The following is a 21125-nucleotide window of genomic DNA, read 5'->3' as shown; positions in this document are numbered from 1 at the left end:
CCTCTTCCCCCGGTGAGTCAGTTACATGCATGCTTACCTTGAGATTAATCTTCCATTCACATTGAACTTAATATTGGAAATAATGAGATAGATTACGTAAGCACCCCCCCACACACCTCTAAATTCTCCTTATTTTATTGTCACTCCAGGTCTCTCTTATGTCTCTCTTCCATGTTGTGATGAGCATAAATGTAAAATCCAAGAAATGTTTGTTTTATAGGGGAAAATTGTATGCGTAGAGGAGAGATTCAGATAAACCTAAATCGATCTCAATTCAAATCTTGGTTCAGCCACTTTGTGTCTTCTGAGGGGGGCTCCAGCAAGTAATTTAATTTCTTTGAACCTTATTTTCCTCACTTGAAAAGCAAAAGAATAATACTGGTCTTAGGATTTATATAAAGTACTAAGTAGGTGTCAGTGATAGCTATTATTATGTTGTTCACCTAGAATCAGTAAGAAATTAATTTTAGTCATAGCCACCTCTATACTTTTAAATAAAATATAAGTGTGATGTCTAATTAAAAAATAAGTTTATTAGCTTCATCACTGAGTTACTTTTGCTTTTAAACATCAGTAATGTGGAGCGCCTGGATGGCACAGTCGGTTAAGCATCTGACTCTTGGTTTCAGCTCAGGTTGTGATCTCAGGGTTGTGGTATCGAGCCCCATATAGGGCTCCATGCTCAGCACAGAGACTGCTTAAATTTCTCCCCACTCTGCCCCTCCTGCTCAGGCTGTCTCTTTCTCAAATAAATAAATCTTTTTAAAAAAAATCCATAGTGTGACCATTGGCTTCTATTCAAGGGTTAAATTAGAATCTAACCTGGAGATGATGCCCTTTCATATTTTTTATGTTTAAAAATAAAACAGCACTATGAAAGAATCAAATACTTTTTTATGTTCTGGGTATATTCATATATATGTTTATAAAATGTATATATGTGTGTGCATTTATGTATACACATACACATGTGTGTATGTGATATATATACCTATATCAGAGTTTGGTTAATTCCCATATCTAAAGGAAATGGACGCTCGGGGAGATTTCTTTTCCAAAGGCAGCTTGACAGTTGCACTGCTAGATTCATGGCCCAGTGTTGCTAATCCAATAGCCAGGTCTTCTTCAGCCAGTTCTATGTGAATTTATACTTGGGAATCCCTTTTCTGTTTGGCCTTCCAGTTCGTTCTTGGTTTTTAGCTTTTTGACCTCCTGCTTTTCTCCCTTACTATGATTCTTTGCCATACTTCCCTTCACAAAGTCCCTAGGAGGTGGCCTGTTTCCTGGTGTGGGCCATTTTCTAGAACCTTGCATTTGCATTCTTGAACCAGTTTTCAGAAGATTCTCTTCATCAGTTGAAGTTACCCAAGTTTTTGTTCCAGCTATTCTGATATTATCCTCTCAAGTCAGAATTCAGTCCTAAGTTTGTGCTTAGGATGATACTTAATGTGTTCATGATGTGTTCTGGGGAAGCCAGCACCCCCCCCCCCTACAAACCAGCATGAGCAACCACTGAGCTAGAGAGGCCTCCCCTTCCTAGAGCATTGTTGGATGACTTGATGTGGCATTTCCTGTTTTAATAAGGAGAAAGACCAAGTTCATCACCATGAGCTATAGAACCTGTCATGATTTGACCTTGACATACCTGCCCAGCCTGGTGCCCTACCAGTTGCCCATTCTCTTCCACAGCCCACCATGCTAGCTTTGTGCCTTCAACCTTGGCTTGTGAGATTCCCTGGGCCTAGAATTCATTTTGGGTGCCCACCAGCCTTCAGTCTAGCTCCCTCAGGAAGCTGTTCCATTGTCCCTTCCCAGTGTCTTCCTTGCTGCTGTGATTATGTCACTTGCACTAACTCATTGAGGTTAAGGAGTTTTTTTTATCATCTCTCTAGGCCAGCACACAGTGGGTGCTCAACATGTTTAAATCCTTTTGCATTTACGTACCCACTCCACCAAAAGTAGAAGCTTTGCAGAAATTGCAGATTTGTCCAGATTTTCCAGGATAACCTGGATTTCAAAAATATCTTGTCCCATTGTGAGGTGATATGTCCCTTCCAGTTTTGGTTCAGAAAGCATAATTGCCATTTTTACAGATTGCCTGAAAGTTGCTTTGGAGAGCATTTCAGTGAATTGATGCCAGTTTTTTTTTAACTGCCAGAGTGGTTAGTGCTTGGAGAGGTACAGGGGAACAGAGTTTGTCCGTGCACTTGTGAAGCATAAAATATAAGAAAAGCATTTAAAAATATAACTTATTACATGTAATGTGGCAAAAATAAAATTTTTTTAATGTTATAAACCTACTCTTAGACTGATATCAGCACATATCAGAGATTTATTAACATTATTAATGAGAAAACCGTCAGGATGACAAAACTGGATCCAAAGAGAATGTAAGAAACTAATATTTATGTAGTTTAAAAGAGGATGCGGGAATAAGAATGCAAATATAGATGCAAAACTGGTCAGTGTCCTACAGGGCAATAAAAAAACAAAGCCTTTGAGTTCATCTTTTTTTTAAATCATTTGCAGCTTATCGATTTTCTATAAGTGAACATCTAACTTTACAGAATGTGGGCCTAATCCATAGTAAATAGAAAGTCAAACAAGTTTATGTTTACACAGCATATCAGATGACCTTTGTGTAGACAGGGTAGACATGACTACCTCTAGTATGACTCTAAAGGAACACTTTTTTTTTTTTGGCCTTATTTTCAAGTTTTGGTAATTTTTTCTTTTTCCTTTTTCTCTTTTCTTTTCTTTTCTTTTCTTTTCTTTTCTTTTCTTTTCTTTTCTTTTCTTTTCTTTTCTTTTCTTCTTTCTTTCTTTCGCATGTGGGATCCCTGGGTGGCTCAGCAGTTTAGCGCCTGCCTTCGGCCCAGGGTGCAATCCTGGAGTCCTGGGCTAGAGTTCCACGTAGGGCTCCTGGCATGATGGAGCCTGCTTCTCCCTCTGCCTGTGTCTCTGCCTCTCTCTCTCTCTCTCTCTCTCTCTCTGTCTTTCATGAATAAATAAATCTTAGAGAGAGAGAGAGAGAGCGCGCATGTGCAAGCAGGGGTTAGGCGGGCGGCAGAGGGAGAGAGAATCATAAGCTGGCTTCATACCTAGCAAGGAGCCAGGGCATGATCCCACCACCCTGAGGCCTGAGCTGAAATCAAGGGTATGCTTAACCAACTGAGCCACCCCTCAAATAATTTTTCTTAACAAATAAATCACAGATGGGTCCAAGAGCACAAAGATGGCTGGATCTGAGATAGAGAAGAGTGTCCTGGTTGAGAGTAATTTTAAGTGATTTTGAAATAGAATTGTGAACTTCAGAAAGGAAGAGGGTGGTAACGGGCAGAAAAGGTGAGGCATGGCAGTCACAGAGAAGGATCCCCTCCCTAATCCCGCCAAAGGTATGTGCAGAAAAGGGTGTGGGTATTTTCCCCAGGTGGATGATGAGCTAAGGAGAGTGGGAAGTGAAATCCTTTGGAGTAGGAGGGAGCAATCGGTAGGAAGCTTTGAAGCTTGTGTTTGAGAGATTTGAGAGATTTGATTTGAGAGACTGTTGGACCAACAAGATACTCAAAGAAGACAGTTGTCACTAGGGAGGAGGTTGCAGTTAAAATCAAGGTAGAGTATAGAAGTTAAGCAAAGAGAACTCTGATACCATGAAAGGAGACCTGCCAGAAGTTCATAGTAAACTTCTGGCAGAGGAAAGAAGAAAGACCAATTGAAGGTGATGCTGAATATCATTCTCCTGGTTGAAACTGAGAGCTGCTTGGGGGGGGGGCCCTGCTGTGTTGGACGGAGAAGTTAGGACTGGCCGGCCCAGCTGGGACTCTCTGAACCTGCCCCTGACACCCAGCCTGGCAGATAGGGAGAGAGAGAGCAGACCAGAAGACCATTGGAGAATGACTTTCGCTTCCCTTTGTGCTTTCTTTTACTCTTAATTTTCAAATGTTTTATTTCATTATGTAATATTTGATATATGCAGTGATACATTTGTGTTATGTAACACGAGCATTTGAGAATCCCACCTCCCTGCCCGATTTTCCTTTGTGGTTTCTTTGCCAGTAAAAAGAGTGTACTCATCCCTTGCCTAAAATATAGGATGTCTGAGTCACTAGTTTGCCATCCGGTGTCATTCAGCCCTCCTCCAGACTCCCTGTCTCCCAGGAAGGTGACCCAGAATTCCCGTGATGTACATGATGCTGTCCCTGTGCTATGAGCTTCTTAGCAAATGTGCTCCCTGGTGTTTCGAGTGATTTTAGGCACGAATTTGCCTGAATTTGTTATAATTGTCCCTGCGTTCCTTATATTATTGCATTCCAGGGTTTCTACAGCAAAGGGTGTAGGTGTCAGCCCAGCTCCTGAACTGCTCTTCTGGGTGACCTGAATGGGGGTAACTCATGTTTGAGGTCCTGAGAAAGCAGTGGTGATTACAGATAGCAAAATGGTAGAGAAAGGAAAAACTATCTCACTATTGACCTTCAGGTTTGATACTAGTCTACATTTGATTTCTTTTTTAATTATTAGAAAAAAAAATCCTAGGAGGGAAGATAGGATCATCAGCTTGAGTGCAGGATACTTGTTTCTTAAAGAAGCATACTTGTAAAAAAAAAAAAAAAAAGAAGCATACTTGTTGGGAATTAACTTTTGTGTTTACCTCTTTTTTTTTTTAATTTTTTTTAATTTTTTATTTATTTATGATAGTCACACAGAGAGAGAGAGGCAGAGACACAGGCAGAGGGAGAAGCAGGTTCCATGCACCGGGAGCCTGACGTGGGATTCGATCCCGGGTCTCCAGGATCGCGCCCTGGGCCAAAGGCAAGCGCCAAACCGCTGCGCCACCCAGGGATCCCTTGTGTTTACCTCTTGCTCACTGGTTGTGGTCCATCTGATTCCCAGCAGCCTACAAACATCACATACCACACTTACTCTGTCTTTTATGTTGGTTGGGCAGATCTAATGTGAAAGATTAAATGAACGACACTAAATTAAGAAAGTTTAGATGAATGTCCTTATAATCTTGGGGATGAGGAACTTTTTCAGTGTAACACAAAAACCAGGTAATTTCATTACACAGTATTATCATTTGCATATCATATTATAGCAGTCAGTTCTGCTATAATACAACATATACATTCCTAAAAATCACTGCACTGAGCAAAATCATGTGATGCAAACCAAAAGGCTTATGAGGGAAATGGACTCTTTTTTTTTTTTTTAAGATTTTTTATTCATTTATTCATGAGAGACAGAGAGAGGCAGAGAGAGAAGCAGGCTCCATGCAGTGAGCCCAATGTGGGACTTGATCCCAGGACTCCAGGATCACGCCCTGGGCCGAAGGCAGGCTCTAAACCGCTGAGCCACCCGGCATCCCGGGAAATGGGATTCAGGTCACAACACTCAAAATCTTTAGAAGTGATTAAAAAAAAAAAAAAAAGATAACCTGAAAAAACTAAGAGCTAAAAACCTAATAAAACAGCTTAGTTTTATAGATTATTAAGTCAGTAAGAAATATGAAATACCACAAGAAATGGGGCCCCTTACCCTAAAAAAGACCTGAGGTTTGCTTGTGGAAGTGAGTGTTAGAAGTTGCAGCTTCTGAGTTATTGTGAGGTGATGGACGAAGGGATGTCTGCAGTCCGATGGAAAGTTCTGATCTAGATGTGGATGGTTATGATTCATAATACATGCTGTGACCTGACAAAGCTGGTGGATGTTTGAGGTGTGCACCTGTGCTCATTTTGCATACCCCTATGTGGCTCATTTCAGCTGGGTGTGTTTTGCATTTCCTAGTGTTTCTCTCATGCATAAGTAAACACAAAATTCGTGACATGCCCAAATTGTTCCCTAATATAGCCAAATGCATTGGAATAAATTCACATTTGCAAAACAAGAATCCAGGCAAAACTGACTGTCAAAAAAACCTGCCACAAATAACATGCACTAGATACTACTGAGTGCCAGGCACTGTGCTTTAGATTCCATGCAACCTCTCTCTCAGCAGCAGCCCCATGAGGTAAGTATAATTTCAACCCCATTTTATAGATGAGAAAACTGTGACCCAAAAAAGTAAAACTTACTCCCAAATTATAGGGCTAGGGCATGATAACGTAATCACTGTGGCATTATATTTTCTCAACAAAAAAAATTTTTTTGAAGATTCTACTTGAAAGTGAGAGAGCATGTGAGCAGGGGGGAGAAAATGGGGGTGGGGGGGAGAAACAGATTCCCCACAGAGTAAAGAGCCTGAGGCTGGGCTGGATCCCAGGACCCTGAGATCTTGAGCTGAGCCGAAGGCAGATGCTTAACCGATTGAGCCACCCAGGCACCCCTCTTTTTTCTCAACAAATTAAAAGAAAAATAAAGTGGATTGTATGTCAACCATACTTCAATAAAAAATAACAGTGTGGCAGATATATGCACATATATAAGGAGGAAATACTCATAGTATATGAAATTTTTTTGAATCAGTAAAAAGAGACAACCCAATAAAAGAATGCATAAAGATCAAGAGCAGGCAATTTAGAAAGAAAGAAATACAAATAGTCAATAAAATTGGCAGGGAGACATCCAACCTCATTAGCGCTCATTCATCCAAGCCGAAACAGTTTGATGTTGTTCTTTCCCCACTGTCTGGATGACAGAAGCAGATGTGGGGAAATGCTGGCAGAAGCATAGGTCGTTACAGCCTCCCCAAAGCACACATACCTGTCTTTTGACCTAGCCAGTCAATTACTAGAAATTTATCCCAATCATCAAATCAGTGGGAAAAGATTTTTGTAAGAGTTGGTAATGCTGGGGCCACCTGGGTGGTGCAGTCGGTTAAGCATCTGACTCTTGCTTTCAGCTGAGGTCAGGATCTCAGGGTTGTGAGATCAAGCCCCACGTCAGGCTCTGTGCTCAGCTCAGAGTCTGCTTGAGCTGTCCCTCTCCCTCTGCCCCTTCTACTCATGTTCTCTCTCTCCTAAATAAATCCTTTAAAAAAAAAAGTTTCTAATGCTAAAAAATTGAAAACAGCCATTTGTCATCACTAAGTGGTTAAATTCTAGTGTGTTGATACAATATGCTACGATACAGTACTGAGGGACTCAAACAAAGGATGCTGCTAAATCCACAGTGGTCGAAACTGAATACTTTCTGTGTTTTATTTTTATTTATTTATTTATTTTTAAAGATTTTATTATTTATTTATTCATGAGACACACACACACAGAGAGGCAGAGACACAGGCAGAGGGAGAAGCAGGCTCCATGCACCGGGAGCCCGACGTGGGATTCGATCCCGGGTCTCCAGGATCACGCCCTGGGCCAAAGGCAGGCGCCAAACTGCTGCGCCACCCAGGGATCCCCTTTCTGTGTTTTATTAAATAAAGGGGGCAGGGTACAAAATAGCATCTTCAGTGTGATCCCACTTTTGTAAAACTGTTCTCACACGTGTGCTTGTGTGCACAAGCAAGCCATGCCTGTGTAAAGGAAGGACACATCAAAACATTGACAAGTAGATGCCCCAGGGAGGTGGAATTGCTGGATTTTTTTTTCATTTAACTTTTTTCTAAATTTTTTAATAGTGAGTTTACTTTTATGATTTTTTAAAAAAAGGTAGTTGTTTAAAACATTATCTGGGGTGCCTGGGTGGCTCACTTGGTTAAGCATCTGCCTTCGGCTCAGGTCATGATCTCAGGGTCCTGGGATGGAGTCCCACATGGGGGCTCCCTGCTCAGTGGGGAGCCTGCCTCTCCCTCTGCCCTTCCCCCCAGCTTGTGGGAATCTCTCTCTCCCTCGCCAATAAATAATCTTTTTAAAAAAAATTATCTGGGCAGGAGCAGTCCGGGTGGCTCAGCAGTTTAGTGCCACCTTCAGCCCAGGGCCTGATCCTGGAGACCCGGGATCGAGTCCCACATGGGGCTCCTTGCATGGAGCCTGCTTCACTCTCTGCCTGTGTCTCTGCCTCTCTCTCTCTCTCTGTGTCTCTCATAAATAAATAAATAAAATCTTTTAAAAAAATTATCTAACGCAAGGGGGTAATAAATACGAAATATAAGAGCATCAGTGACCTTTCTAAAGTCATTCTCTCAGCACATACCTGGGCTAGGTAGCAAATTCCTGCTAAAGGATGTTGGCTGACGTGACTATGCAGTTTGGACACTATGTTACCTCATTTGGGGGCTTTAGATTCTATACTCCTGACCAAAATTAATCTGCCCAGATTTCAGATCACCTCCCTCTCAGGAAGATGTTGCTAGCTGGGCAGGGTAAAGTGCTTGATGTTACCTCCATGTTGCAAGCTCCATAAAGTGCACATGAACTTGGGGTTTCTTCGGATGAGACTCATGACTGGTTGCAATGCACAGGTGACAGCTGCAGTCTCTGATTTTGATCATAAGCTTTAAAGAGACCAAAACTCAGGAGTAATTTCTTGGGGCCCAGCTTCCTTGATGCAGCAAAATTATTCCTTATAAGAAGTAACTAAAAAGGGCAGCCTGGGTGGTTTAGCAGTTTAGCACGGCCTTCAGCCAAGGGTGATCCTGGAGATCGAGTCCCATGTTGGGCTCCCTGCATGGGGCCTGCTACTCCCTCTGCCTGTGTCTCTGCCTCTCCATCTCTGTGTGTCTCTCATGAATAAATAAATAAAATCTTTAAGAAAAAAAAAACAGCTAAAAAATAGTTCTGTAGCTTGTTTGAAGAGGGTAACCGCCAGGAGCACCCCTGCTGGGTAAGCTAGGATTTACAGGCCAGAGGGTGGCCTGCCTAGCTCCCAGGAGGCCCATCCCAGTTTGGCCTTCCCCTCTAGGGACCACAGCTCATCGTGCAGGATCTGGAACTTCATTTTCAAAGCCCCATAAAGCTTGTGCCTTCTTCCAGGCCTCTCTTTTCTGGGTTTCACGGCTCTCAGAGGAAATGAGAATCTCTATAATTGCGGCACTCCAGTGATTGGAGCAGGGAACACGAGACATTAGGATACTCCCACGGGTACAGCTTGGAGCTTTAGAGCAAAACTGTACCCGAGGTGGGCCTTTGGCATCTTGGTTCTCCAGGCCTCATTCTGGCTGGTGGGGCCTCCTCTCCTCTGTCACTGCAGACCAGATGGGGTCCTGGGAAGGCCCCACCTCCCTTGCTGGAGCTGGGGCTCAAAGAGCCTCTTCCCATCACTTCTTCCTTCAAATGTTTGGTCTTAAGGGGCCCCTCTGTGCGTCTCAGCCCAGTGCCTATCTGCCTTGCTGCAGATAACACCACCAGAGCTTGTCATGTGTGGGTTGGAAAGGATTTATTTTTTTTAAGTTGTTGCATCCAATTTGCCTCCATTCTCTTAACCTGCTTTGTGAACAAGCTTTAGGACCTCTGCAGGGTTACTTCACCATGCCAGCCCAAGTCTTTCTCCGCGAAAGGTTTTAGAGAACACTCAACTAGATGAGATCAGTGGAGCCAAGTGCCCAGGCGGTAGGTGCTCTGGAATTATCACTGACAGGTTAAGGGTCTGCCTCTCACCAAACACTTTGCACAAATTATTTATCAATCCTCACAACAAAGAAGCCAAGTATTCTTTTTTTTTTTTAAATATATTTTTTTAATTTTTATTTATTTATGATAGTCACACAGAGAGAGAGAGAGAGAGGCAGAGACACAGGCAGAGGGAGAAGCAGGCTCCATGCACCGGGAGTCGACGTGGGATTCGATCCCGGGTCTCCAGAATCGCGCCCTGGGCCAAAGGCAGGCGCCAAACCGCTGCGCCACCCAGGGATCCCGAAGCCAAGTATTCTTAAGGCAGCCTTTTGTGGTGAGGAAACCCGCGTGTAGAGAGGTGACTTGCCCTCTTGAGACCCTACCTAGTACCAAAGTCTGTGCCTATCTGCCAGGCCTCTGGCCTCTCTTGCCTTGTGCCCTCCTTAGCTTTCCATGGATGAAAACAGTCAATCAGGGATTGACGTTCTTTTGGCTCACAAAACACCTCTGGGCTGATTCCACAGGGTAAGAACTTTATGGGCATTCTGGAAAGTTCAACAGATTATTAGGTTTCTCTTAAGCATTTTCTTAAAACTTTTTATAAATCTTGCGTTGTGCTTGGATTGTTTAGCACTAAAGCGTGTTTTGTTTAAATTCTGTGCTGAGTTTAAGGACATTTCTTAGTTTAATCATTTACAAGGAACTGGAATTGGTTGGTACCAATTACAATATCTGTGGCAATGTGCCCGTTTCTCCTTCCCACACACAGCAGGCTGAGTGTCGAGGGGACACAGCAGTGTTGAGGTGTTGGTAAATAATACTACTACATAGTCATTTAATCTTACAAGATGCTGTTTTGTCAGCAGGTTGAACTGATGAAACTCTGGAAGTAATGAACTGCTAAACTTCAGTCGTCCTGTATGGTCATCCTAGAAACCCCCAGTAGCTTTCTGCTTGCATAACATAGGACTCTTCATAGCCCCAACCCGCTACCACCACACAGGAGCATGTGCATGCATATGCGCGCATGCACACACGTGCACGTGCACACACTGTTAGAGACCTGGGAAGGTGGGAAGGACTTGGCTGGTAAAGGTTTGGGAGAATGAAAAGAGTTGGTGTGTTTTTTGTTTGTTTTTGGTTTGGGGTGTTTTGGTGGCTAAGTCAGAGCATCAAGCGACCTTGAATGTTTAGAGAGGAGGGTGTACAGTTCAGAAACAAGCAGCAGCTCCTTGGGAATGTCTTAGAGAGGAAAGGGGAGGGAATGGAAGCAGTGTGAAGAACCTTGGGTCTGAAAATACCCATGAGAAAGCCAAGGTTCCAAACTTCTAATGGGAACCAGCCCTGTGGGGAGGCAGGAGTCACAAGAGATGAATTTTAGTTGTGGATTAAGTTGGGTTTTGGTAAATTTCAGGGTGAACTAGGGGAAGAGATTTAGGGCCCTTTGGGCTGGGAACTTTAGGGGTCCCAGGTACTTGGAACACACATCCCAGTGGTCCCACAACTCTTTGCCCCGAGAGAAGGAGCATGGCCAGGGTGGGCCCTCTAGAACACAGAATCCAGGGCCGGGGTTGCTCTGCCCCAACCTTCTGGCAGTGAGTGTGCTGTGGTGCAGTAGAAGAGCCTGAAGCTGGGAGGCAAGGAACTGGTCCTAGTCCTTGCTGTGCCCTGATGAGCTGTAGGACCTTGGCCAAGTTAGTTCCCTGTTCTGGACTTCCATTATGATCTTTCCATCCACTCCACCCCCTGCAGTTCCAGGACTTGGAGGCTATTGATTTTGTCATCCCTGAGTGTTCCTGAGGGTACCAACAGTGCCCAGGGCTATGTGCTTTCTGGGGAGAAGGCCCAGAGGCTACCTGTGGTGAGGAAGGAAGGCTGCCTGAGGTGAGAGCAGTTTAGGGTCTGGCCAGACCTCCTGACCTCCTGATTCCATGCGTTGTCATGGGGAGCAGTCCTGGGTTGGCGGTGGCCTCACACCTGAGGCTACTGAGCTTGAAATCCTTAGGACAGAGACTACCCACTTTCTTCCCCAGTGTCCCCAACTGTAAAATGAGACCAACAATAACCTCCAAAAGCAATACTTACCTAGCCCAGGGGTGGCTCTTGTTTGGCCTGATATAATCAGGAAAGTTAGTGGAAAGGGCCTGGAGGTGGGGTGGGGAGAGAGAAGAACATCAGACAGATGAATCCTGACCTGTTGTTCTTCGGTTGGCCACCTTAGCTCAGGAGGCCCTCCTGAGAGGGAGGTGAGGGTCTCCTGACCCATTTCTGCTGTGATCGTGGGAAAGCCTTTAGCTTTGTATGCCTCGGTTTCTTTTCTTTTCTTTTTCTAAGATTTTTTTATTTGTTTGAGAGAGAGCCTGAAAGCAGGAGTGGGGGGAGGGGCGGAGGGAGAAGCAGACTCCCCACGGAGCAGGGAGCAGACTATGGGCTCCACCCCAGGACCAGCCCCCGCCCCACCATCATGACCTGAGCCCAAGGCAGACGCTTAAGCATCTGAGCCACCCAGGCGCCCCCATGCCTCAGTTTCTTAAGCAAATTTGGAAGTTAATAGATATTTTGGATGGCAATAAAATTACTCCTTTTCGTTTCTTTCCAGAGATGCTGCAGTTTGTCAGCAATCAAGTTGGAGAGTTCCCTGACTTGTTCTCCGAGCAGCTGTGTAGCTCCTTCCCCGGCGGCGGCGGCGGCGGCGGCGGCGGCGGCAATGGCAGCGGCAGTGGCGGGGGCGGAGTGGGGGACCCCTCAATGTCGCGGTCCTTCAGCCAGGTCCCGCTACCTGCTTTCTCTCCCGCCGCCACCTCCCAGCAGGCTCCCGCCCTGCAGGTCAAGCCTCCCCCCACCACGGTCCCCACCCCGCCGCGGGCCACGCCTGTTCTTCAGCCCCGCCCCCAGCCCCCGGCCCCGCCCCCGGCCCAGCTGCCGCAGCAGACGGTGATGATCACCCCCACGTTCAGCACCGCTCCGCAAACGAGGATCATCCAGCAGCCTTTGATATACCAGAATGCAGCCACCAGCTTTCAAGGTGATTCAGAAGTCAGAGATGATGGTGATTGGTTGGTTCAAAAGTTTATGTGCCATGTTGCAACCACATCCCTCTCTGGGGATGATGGAATCAGCAATTTGGTCCTCTTCTGATTGAGTTTTGGGTAATCCCAACAAGGACCGTGGTGTGGGGATAGTCCACACTCTGCCTCTTCAGATACCCTGATATCTGTTGTGCCTGCTTCAAGGATATTGGGTCAAAGAATGGAACAAGCAGAGCAGGTGCAGGGCCGTGCTGGTAACTGGAGCTAGAGGCTTGAATAAAGTGAGTCTAGAGACTTACCTGAACAACAGCCAGATCTTGGCACCTCGAAGTTGAGAACTATTCATTCAGCAAACATCTCCTGAGCAGCCACTACAGAGACTATGAATTAGAGCAGGTGCTACATCTCCGTTCAGCAGGCCCTCAGTGTGTGGTGAGCTAGTGAGTGACTTTCTGTTGGGCTGTGCCCAGTGCCTTTGCAGCAGACCTCCCTCCGTTTTCGGACCCTTTGGGGGAGCCCCAGGTGGGATTAGTATTACTCTGAATTTCAAAGGATCTTAAAGTTCTTCAGTGGGCATCTGAGGGTTTAGGGCCTACAGAGAGGCAGCAAAGCAAAAAGCTGAGACTGTCATCCCAAAATGCACTTTCTCTTCCTTCCACGAGGAACAATGGAGCCTTATGGAATTGTTGGTTCTCTGTATCTATCAATTCTCCTACTGGGTGCAGTCTTTTGCTGATTAAGCTCCCCTCACGTCCACCCCTCACCCAGAGTAATAAAATAATCTGTTCTCATTCCCTCAGAAATTGATGCAGCTCCCATGGAATATTCTTGTTATCTAGACCAGCCTGTAAATGACTGTGTACATCTTCTTCAGCAGCAGGTGGGGAGTCGGGCTAGTTCTAAGGCACCCCATCCGAGGTGGCTACTGCAGCTACAGTGACACTGCATTCCTCGTCCGTGTGACTTTTCCCTCCTCTTCTCCCAAGTCCTTCAGCCTCAAGTCCAAAGCCTAGTGACATCCTCCCAGGTGCAGCCAGTCACCATCCAGCAGCAGGTGCAGACGGTACAGGCCCAAAGGGTGCTGACGCAGACAGCCAACGGCACGCTGCAGACCCTCGCCCCGGCCACGGTACAGACAGTTGCTGCACCCCAGGTGCAACAGGTCCCGGTAGGTAGCCGGTGAGGATTCAGGAGGGTGCTGGGTGGGGCTGGGCGCTGGTCTTGAAAATGTGGTTTACATACTAAGAAGGACCAACAGAGTGTAAGGGAGTAGCGTTTGGGCCGTGGTGAGCTGGGCATGGAGACCTAGCTGGGATGGCATCTGTGGAGGTACACTGGCCCTCACACAGTCCCAGTGGAGGTGGATTATTATTTTTTTAATCTTTTTTTTTTTAAAGATTTTTATTTATTTATTCATGAGAGACAGACAGAGAGAGAGAGGCAGAGACACAGGCAGAGAGAGAAGCAGGCTCCATGCAGGGAGCCTGACGTGGGATTGGATCCCGGGTCTCCAGGATCACGCCCTGGACTGAAGGCGGCGCTAAACTGCTGAGCCACCTGGGCTGCCCTGGAGGTGGATTATTTACCCCGGTCATGGGTAACTGGAAAGGGATGTGCCAAAATGTCTTGAATTTATGTATTACGGTGGATTGTAGTTTCTCACTAACAAGGTAATTTATCTATTAAAAAAAAAAAACAAAACGCAGGTTTTTTTTCCCCTATCTGCTTCTCAGCCCTGTTCCTGGCTTTGCTGGGTTTGTCGAAAATCAGCCCTCTGTCCCGTCCTCCATCCCCAGACTCTGCCCCTGCCAGGCCCTGGCATTACTCTCCTTGAAGCCTTCCAGCCTTCCAATCCAAGACCCTCTTTAGCTATATTCTTTCTCCTTGTCATCAAGTTGTGTTCTTGGTTTTAGGGAAATGTTATTTTTTCTTCTTTCGTGGAGGGAAAGAAGCTAAAGCAAAAGAAAAAAAATAACACTGCCTTCCTTTTTCCTTTTCTTTATTCTCCGTCCAGGTCCTGGTACAGCCTCAGATCATCAAGACAGATTCCCTTGTTTTGACCACCTTAAAGACAGATGGCAGCCCTGTCATGGCCGCAGTCCAGAACCCAGCCCTCACCGCCCTCACCACCCCCATCCAGACAGCTGCCCTTCAAGTACCAGTAAGAGCTGCCTTCCTCCCTCCACCCCCTCCTTTCCTAGAGGTGTTAGGCCCCAGAGATGTTAACAAAACCTCTACAGAGTGGGTAGGTGCAGAAGCTCTATGGAATGTGTCAGATTGCAAATATCACCCCCTTTTAGGTTCCCTCCCCACTGTCTTGAGAAGTACCATCAATGCATGTTATATGGGAGTACTAGGGACTGAGGGAGGAGAGAGGACTAGCAGAGGGTCCCCGGTTCCCATGTAGCAGCTCCACACAGGAATGTCTGCCTCTTAGGTCCTGCTGATGGAGGTTTGACTTCTGAGGGACCCTAGACCCATCAGGCAGGGAGGGGCTATAAGGTGAGGGACACGGAAGGCCCCCATCCTTGGGTTGCAGGGTCACAGCCACTTTGGTATGTTTTGGCAAGAGAGTCTGATAGAGTAATAGGTGATCAAAATTTGAAAGTAAGCTTTATTCATAAGAGCCAAGAACTGGAAATAACACATGTACAAAAAGAACTATTGATACATATGACTGCTGAACCTCAAAAATAGTATGTTGGGCAAAAGATGCCTATCACAAAAGAGTTCATGCTGATGATTGCATTTATATGAAGTTTTAAGAGGCCAAACTAAGCTGTGGTGATAGAGGTCAGAGCAGTGATCACAGAGAGGGAAGGGGCAGACTGAACTGGAAAGAGGCACAAGAGAACTTTCTAAGGGGATAGGAATCGTCTGTGTCTTGGTCTGGGTTATCTTGGTTACATACATTATATCCCTATGTAAAAATGTATCAAGCTATATACTTAAAATGTGTATTTTTTTATTATGTGAGAATTATTTCTTAGTGATTAATGAAGTTGGGTGGTTTTTTTATTTGTTGGTTGGCCATTTGGATATTGAAGCCATTTTTTGAAAATAAAGCTAAAATGAGTAAAAAATAGAAACAGAGAGGGGAAAGCAGAGTTGAGGAAAGAGGAGCCTCTACAGTTGGCCTGTTTACTCAGTAGAATGGCTCTATCGGTTCTGCTCTTGTGCTTGTTGATGGCCAAATTATATAAGGAAAGGCAGCAAGTGATTTTACCGTCATGTGAGAGGAAGAGATGTATCCTACACCAGGAGAAACTTTGCCTTGGAGCCAGAATGATATGGTACATTTTATGCGAGCTCAGAGGTAGCTAAATAGTTTGACACCAAAGCAGAAATCATAATCTTTCAAGTACCCTGAGACCAAAGTTTAAAATATATTTACCCACATTAACCCTATTGTGTGATTTGTTGACAGCGGTTCTGAAGGGGGCTTAGTAACTCAGATACTGTGGCTCCTGAGGTTTCTTGGGGCCTGAGTTAATCCAGCCAGGAAGGGCATCAGACTGGGCAAGGCCACATGGCCAAGGCTGCAGGTTTGTGTTCTGGGATTGCTTCATTCAGACTAACCATGGGCTAATTCTGCTCTGTGTCTGTGCCTGTTCTAGACTCTTGTGGGCAGCAATGGGACTATTTTGACCACAATGCCTGTGATGATGGGGCAAGAGAAAGTGCCCATCAAGCAGGTGCCTGGGGGAGTCAAGCAGCTGGAGCCCCCCAAAGAAGGAGAGAGGCGGACGACACACAACATCATTGAGAAGCGGTATCGCTCCTCTATTAATGACAAAATCATTGAGTTGAAGGACCTGGTCATGGGGACAGATGCCAAGGTGGGTGCCAAGCATTACGGTATTTCATGGGCCATCATCTCCTCATCTACCTATCTTTGCTTTAGGAATTTAGGAAAACCCAGGTCCAACTGGGTGAATGTAAGGATGGTTAGAGGTGCTTTCTTTCTGTAGCATCTTGGGGTTTTTTCAAGATTATAAAATATAAGCCAACATAAGGGAACTGTTGGGTTTGGGAAAGTAGCAACCTGGCTGGACCTTTGACTCTGCTCTGTGGTGATGATGGATCCCAGGACCCCAGGTGGAGGGCTGCCTACTGCTCACTGGCAGACAGGTGCAGATTGTATGTACCTTGGAGTCAGCTGGTGGTGTTGCTGGCATATGTTTAATTGTGTTCATGGGTGGTTAGCAATATTTTTACCTTGCAGGGAAGAAAGAAAATGGAGATCAGGTCTTTAACCAACAGCAAATAGAGGGAATAGATTGTTCATTATTTTGAGTTTTTCAGTGAATGTGTCTTCTGTCACATAGTTTTTTTTGTTTGTTTGTTTTTGTGTTTTACCTATTTATCTTCATCATCTCTATTTTATTTTATTTATTTTATTTTATTTTTTTAAAGATTTTATTTATTTATTCATGGCAGAGAGAGAGAGAGAGAGAGAAGTAGGCTCCGTGCAGGGAACCCAACGTGGGACTCGATCCCGGGTCTCCAGGATCACACCCCAAGCTGAAGGTGGCGCTAAACCGCTGAGCCACCGGGGCTGCCCCATCATCTCTATTTTAAAAGAAAATGTGGGGATCCCTAGGTGGCTCAGTGGTTTAGTGCCCGCCTTTGGCCCAGGGTGCGATCCTGGAGTCCCGGGATCAAGTCCCACGTCGGGCTCCCAGCATGGAGCCTGCTTCTCCCTCCTCCTGTGTCTCTGCCTCTCTCTCTCTCTATGTCTATCATAAATAAATAAATAAATCTTAAAAAAAAAAAAAAAGAAAAGAAAATGTGATTTTCTTCATAGCCTATAGATCTGAAATGTGCTAACATAACTTAAGATGGCTATCCAACAGTGCTCCGGTTTTTTGTCAGTTGTTTTCTTTAAAATTTATTTTGGGGGGGATCCCTGGGTGGCGCAGCGGTTTGGCGCCTGCCTTTGGCCCAGGGCACGATCCTGGAGACCTGGGATCGAATCCCACGTCGGGCTTCCGGTGCATGGAGCCTGCTTCTCCCTCTGCCTGTGTCTCTGCCTCTCTCTCTCTCTGTGACTATCATAAATAAATAAAAATTAAAAAAAAATAAAATTTGTTTTGGTTCTAGGATTATTATAAGAAAGAAGAGTACTAGGGACTCCTGGGTGGCTCAGCGGTTGGGCGTCTGTCTTCGGCTCAGGCCGTGATCCTGGGGTCCTGGGATCGAGTCCCACATCGGGCTCCCTGCATGGAGACTGCTTCTCCCTCTGCCTGTGTCTGCCTCTGTGTGTGTGTGTGTGTGTGTGTGTGTGTGTGTATGTCTCTTGAATAAATAAATAAATCTTAAAAAAAAAAAAAAAAAAGAGGGATCCCTGGGTGGTGCAGTGGTTTGGCGCCTGCCTTTGGCCCAGGGCGCGATCCTGGAGACCTGGGATCGAATCCCGTGTCGGGCTCCCGGTGCATGAAGCCTGCTTCTCCCTCTGCCTATGTCTCTGCCTCTCTCTCTCTCTCTCTCTCTCTGTGACTATCATAAATAAAAAATAATAATAATAATGAAAGAAAGAACGAAAGAAAGGAGTGACAATATTTATTTATTGTCACTATGTACCAGATCGGGGGCTACTCTCTGTACATGTATTATCTCATTTTACCCTCACTACAAGTTCGTGATTCATGTATCATCATTATCCCCATTTTAAGGAGGTTCAGAGATGCTGAGTAACTTGTCCTGGGTAGCACAGCTAACCAGTGATTGAGCCCAGCATCTCAGTCCGGAGCCATGCTTTCACCCCATGAGCTCTGGCCTCCCCACTCACATTGTGCCACCTGCAGTGATGCCACTGTGTTTTTACCTGGCTTCCTTCCCAGATGCACAAGTCTGGTGTTCTGAGGAAGGCCATTGACTACATCAAGTACTTGCAGCAAGTCAATCATAAACTACGCCAAGAGAACATGGTGCTGAAGCTGGCAAATCAGAAAAACAGTGAGTGTGTGCTCATTGAGAGAAAGGTTATCAGGCCTTCTGGTTGTAGAAGTCCTATGCTAGGCACTGGGGAGAGCCCATGGATGCTGTGTACAAGGTACCTTTGTGGGTGAAGCAGAAGCAAGGACCATGTGCCCCTTACCCAGCTCAGCCCTGGTCCAGGCACCCAGGCGGGGGCTCTGTACAAACAGCTATTTGCCAGATGCGATTTTCTTTGCAGAGCTCCTGAAGGGCATCGACCTAGGCAGCCTGGTGGACAATGATGTGGAGCTAAAGATTGAAGACTTCAATCAGAATATCCTTCTGATGTCCCCTCCGGCCTCTGACTCAGGGTCCCAGGCTGGTTTCTCCCCCTACTCCATCGACTCCGAGCCAGGAAGCCCTCTGTTGGATGATGCAAAGGTATGAGCTTTTGAAATCCTCTGATCCCTGGAATCTCTCCCATATCTCCTAAGTTAACTGTGGAGAAGCTGCCGATAGGGAGGCAGGCCAGGTGTTGAGAGGACTGGGGCGGGAGAATAGGAATTCTGTGAAATTAGGTCCTACTGCGTCCCCCACAAAATCCACTTAACTGGTTCAGTGTAGTCCAGTTTAACTGGTCCTTGCTGAAAGAGCCCATCTGAGAGGAATAAGGGCCAGATCCAGAATGGGAACACACAGCAGCTGTCATGCGGGTGCTAGGAGTTGCCGGAGGCGCCTCATTACATCCCTCACTCATAATGGGCCTGGCAAGACCATTTTTTGATGTTGCTTGGTTGGTTTAGGGCAAGGCTGCCTCTGGGCCCTCTTCTGGAAATGATTAGTTTCCAGTCTAACAAATAACATTCCAGCCGAGGGCCTTTCATCATCAAAGAAAGCCGCTGGCAATTGTGGTTTAATGGAATTAGCCAATAGAGGCTCAAGCCTAATGATCTAGTAGTCCTGGGAACCCGTGGAGGCCACTGGCAATTTCTAACTTCAAAAGCACAAACTTCCCTTCTAGCCTGAGTTTTTGATCAAACTGTTTATAGTATCATGTTCTTAATCTTGGTGACGAAGCTCTGTTTGTGAAATACTTTGTAAATGTGATTCTGTTTGGTAACAGAAGGCCATATGATGTATACATTGAATTAGCTAGGCATCTGTCATCAGAAGAAATTTTCAGATGGCTTTAAAATACTGAAAAGGAGTGGTATAGTATGTGCACACTGGAAGTTGGGAGAGATCTGGCTCCAGCCTTCCTCCCTGCCCCTCTCTCTGGGCACCCTGGGCAGACAGGGCTCCTTTCTCCAGTCCTCCCTCTGTAGGACGGGGAGGGGGAGAAAAGCAGCCTTCTGGTTTTACCACAGGCAAACTCCTGTAAATAGATCCATACTGAAGTTGTATGGGTTTTTTTGGTTTTGTTTTGTTTCTTTTTTGGTAAAAATTTTGTTTATTTGAGAGAGAGAGAAGAGACCATGAGAGAGAGTAGAGTACACGCAAGTTGCAGGGAGAGGCAGAAGCCAACTCCCCACTGAGCAGGGAGCCTAACATAGGGCTCAGTCCCAGGACCCTGAGATCATGACCTGAGCTGAAGGCAGACGCTCAACTGACTGAGCCACTCAGGCACCCCAGTTGTATGGTCTTTAATCAGGTCTGTTGGTGTTTAATTTGCATGAGATAAAACCCCTATTTTACAGTAGCATGAAGTACTGGCATACAGTGTGAGGAGTTTTGAAAAGCAAGGGTATACACATATATAACTATCACTATAATCAAGATATAGAACACTTCCATCACGCACAGAGCTCCTTCATACACCATGGCGGATAGTTCCCACACCCCTCTCCAGCCTCAGACAGCTATTGCTCTGATTGCCGTCACTTTAGATTAGATTAGCTTGCCTGTTGTGGAATTAAACAGAAACAGAAGAGCAGCCCCGGTGGCTCAGCGGTTTAGCACTACCTTCAGTCCAGGGCGTGATCCTGGAGACCCAGGATCGAGTCCCATGTCGGGCTCCCTGTATGAAGCCTGCTTCTCCCTCTGCCTGTGTCTCTGCCTGTGTGTGTGTGTGTGTGTGTGTGTGTGTGTGTGTGTGTGTGTGATGAATAAATAAGTAAAATCTTTAAAAAAAAGATAAATACATAAATAAATAAACAGAAACAGGGATCCCTGGGTGGCGCAGCTGTTTAGCGCCTGCCTTTGGCCCAGGACGCGATCCTAGAGACCCGGGATCGAATCCCACGTCGGGCTCCCGGTGCATGGAGCCTGCTTCTCCCTCTGCCTATGTCTCTGCCTCTCTCTCTGTGTGTGTGACTATCATAAATACATAAAAATTTAAAAAAAAAAACTTAAAAAAAGATATTGAACATTTATTAAAAAAAAAAAAAACAGAAACAGAATCCTGCAGAATGTTCTCTTTGTGCTCTCCTTTATAAGCAGGACTCCTCTCCCTCTGGTCTTCGGAACATATTCTTGTCCCAGGTGGCAAGAGGATGAGCGCTCCAGTGTCTGAGAAGCAGTCGGAGGGAGAGCTATGGGCTTCTTACCTGTGTCCCATGCTTTTCCTGTCTGACTTTTTTTTTTTTAAAGATTTATTTATTCATGAGAGAGAGAGAGAGAGAGAACGAGGCACAGACACAGGGAGAGGGAGAAGCAGGCTCCATGAAGGAAGCCTGATGTGGGACTTGATCCTCGGTCTCCAGGATCACACCCTGGGCTAAGGCAGTGCTAAACCGCTGAGCCACCC

The 21125-nt window shown here is 45.7% G+C and overlaps 1 protein-coding gene across 2 annotated transcripts in view; it reads left to right on the top strand.

The window, feature by feature from the left end:
• Window positions 1-21125, top strand: part of SREBF2 (sterol regulatory element binding transcription factor 2) — a 61981-nt gene that overhangs the window by 13675 nt on the left and 27181 nt on the right. For both annotated transcript variants that reach the window (XM_055328040.1, XM_055328041.1), the window contains exons 2-7: window positions 12031-12456; window positions 13447-13628; window positions 14475-14621; window positions 16078-16299; window positions 18304-18418; window positions 18639-18820. In XM_055328040.1, coding sequence (XP_055184015.1) covers window positions 12031-12456; window positions 13447-13628; window positions 14475-14621; window positions 16078-16299; window positions 18304-18418; window positions 18639-18820 — 1274 coding nt within the window. The remainder of the gene's footprint in view (window positions 1-12030; window positions 12457-13446; window positions 13629-14474; window positions 14622-16077; window positions 16300-18303; window positions 18419-18638; window positions 18821-21125) is intronic.

This window comes from Nyctereutes procyonoides, unplaced genomic scaffold (assembly GCF_905146905.1).
Source record: "Nyctereutes procyonoides isolate TBG_1078 unplaced genomic scaffold, NYPRO_anot_genome, whole genome shotgun sequence".
In the NCBI taxonomy this organism is placed as follows: Eukaryota; Metazoa; Chordata; class Mammalia; order Carnivora; family Canidae; genus Nyctereutes; species Nyctereutes procyonoides.
Note: the sequence above shows the minus strand (reverse complement) of the source record. Positions and strands in the feature narration are given on the sequence as shown.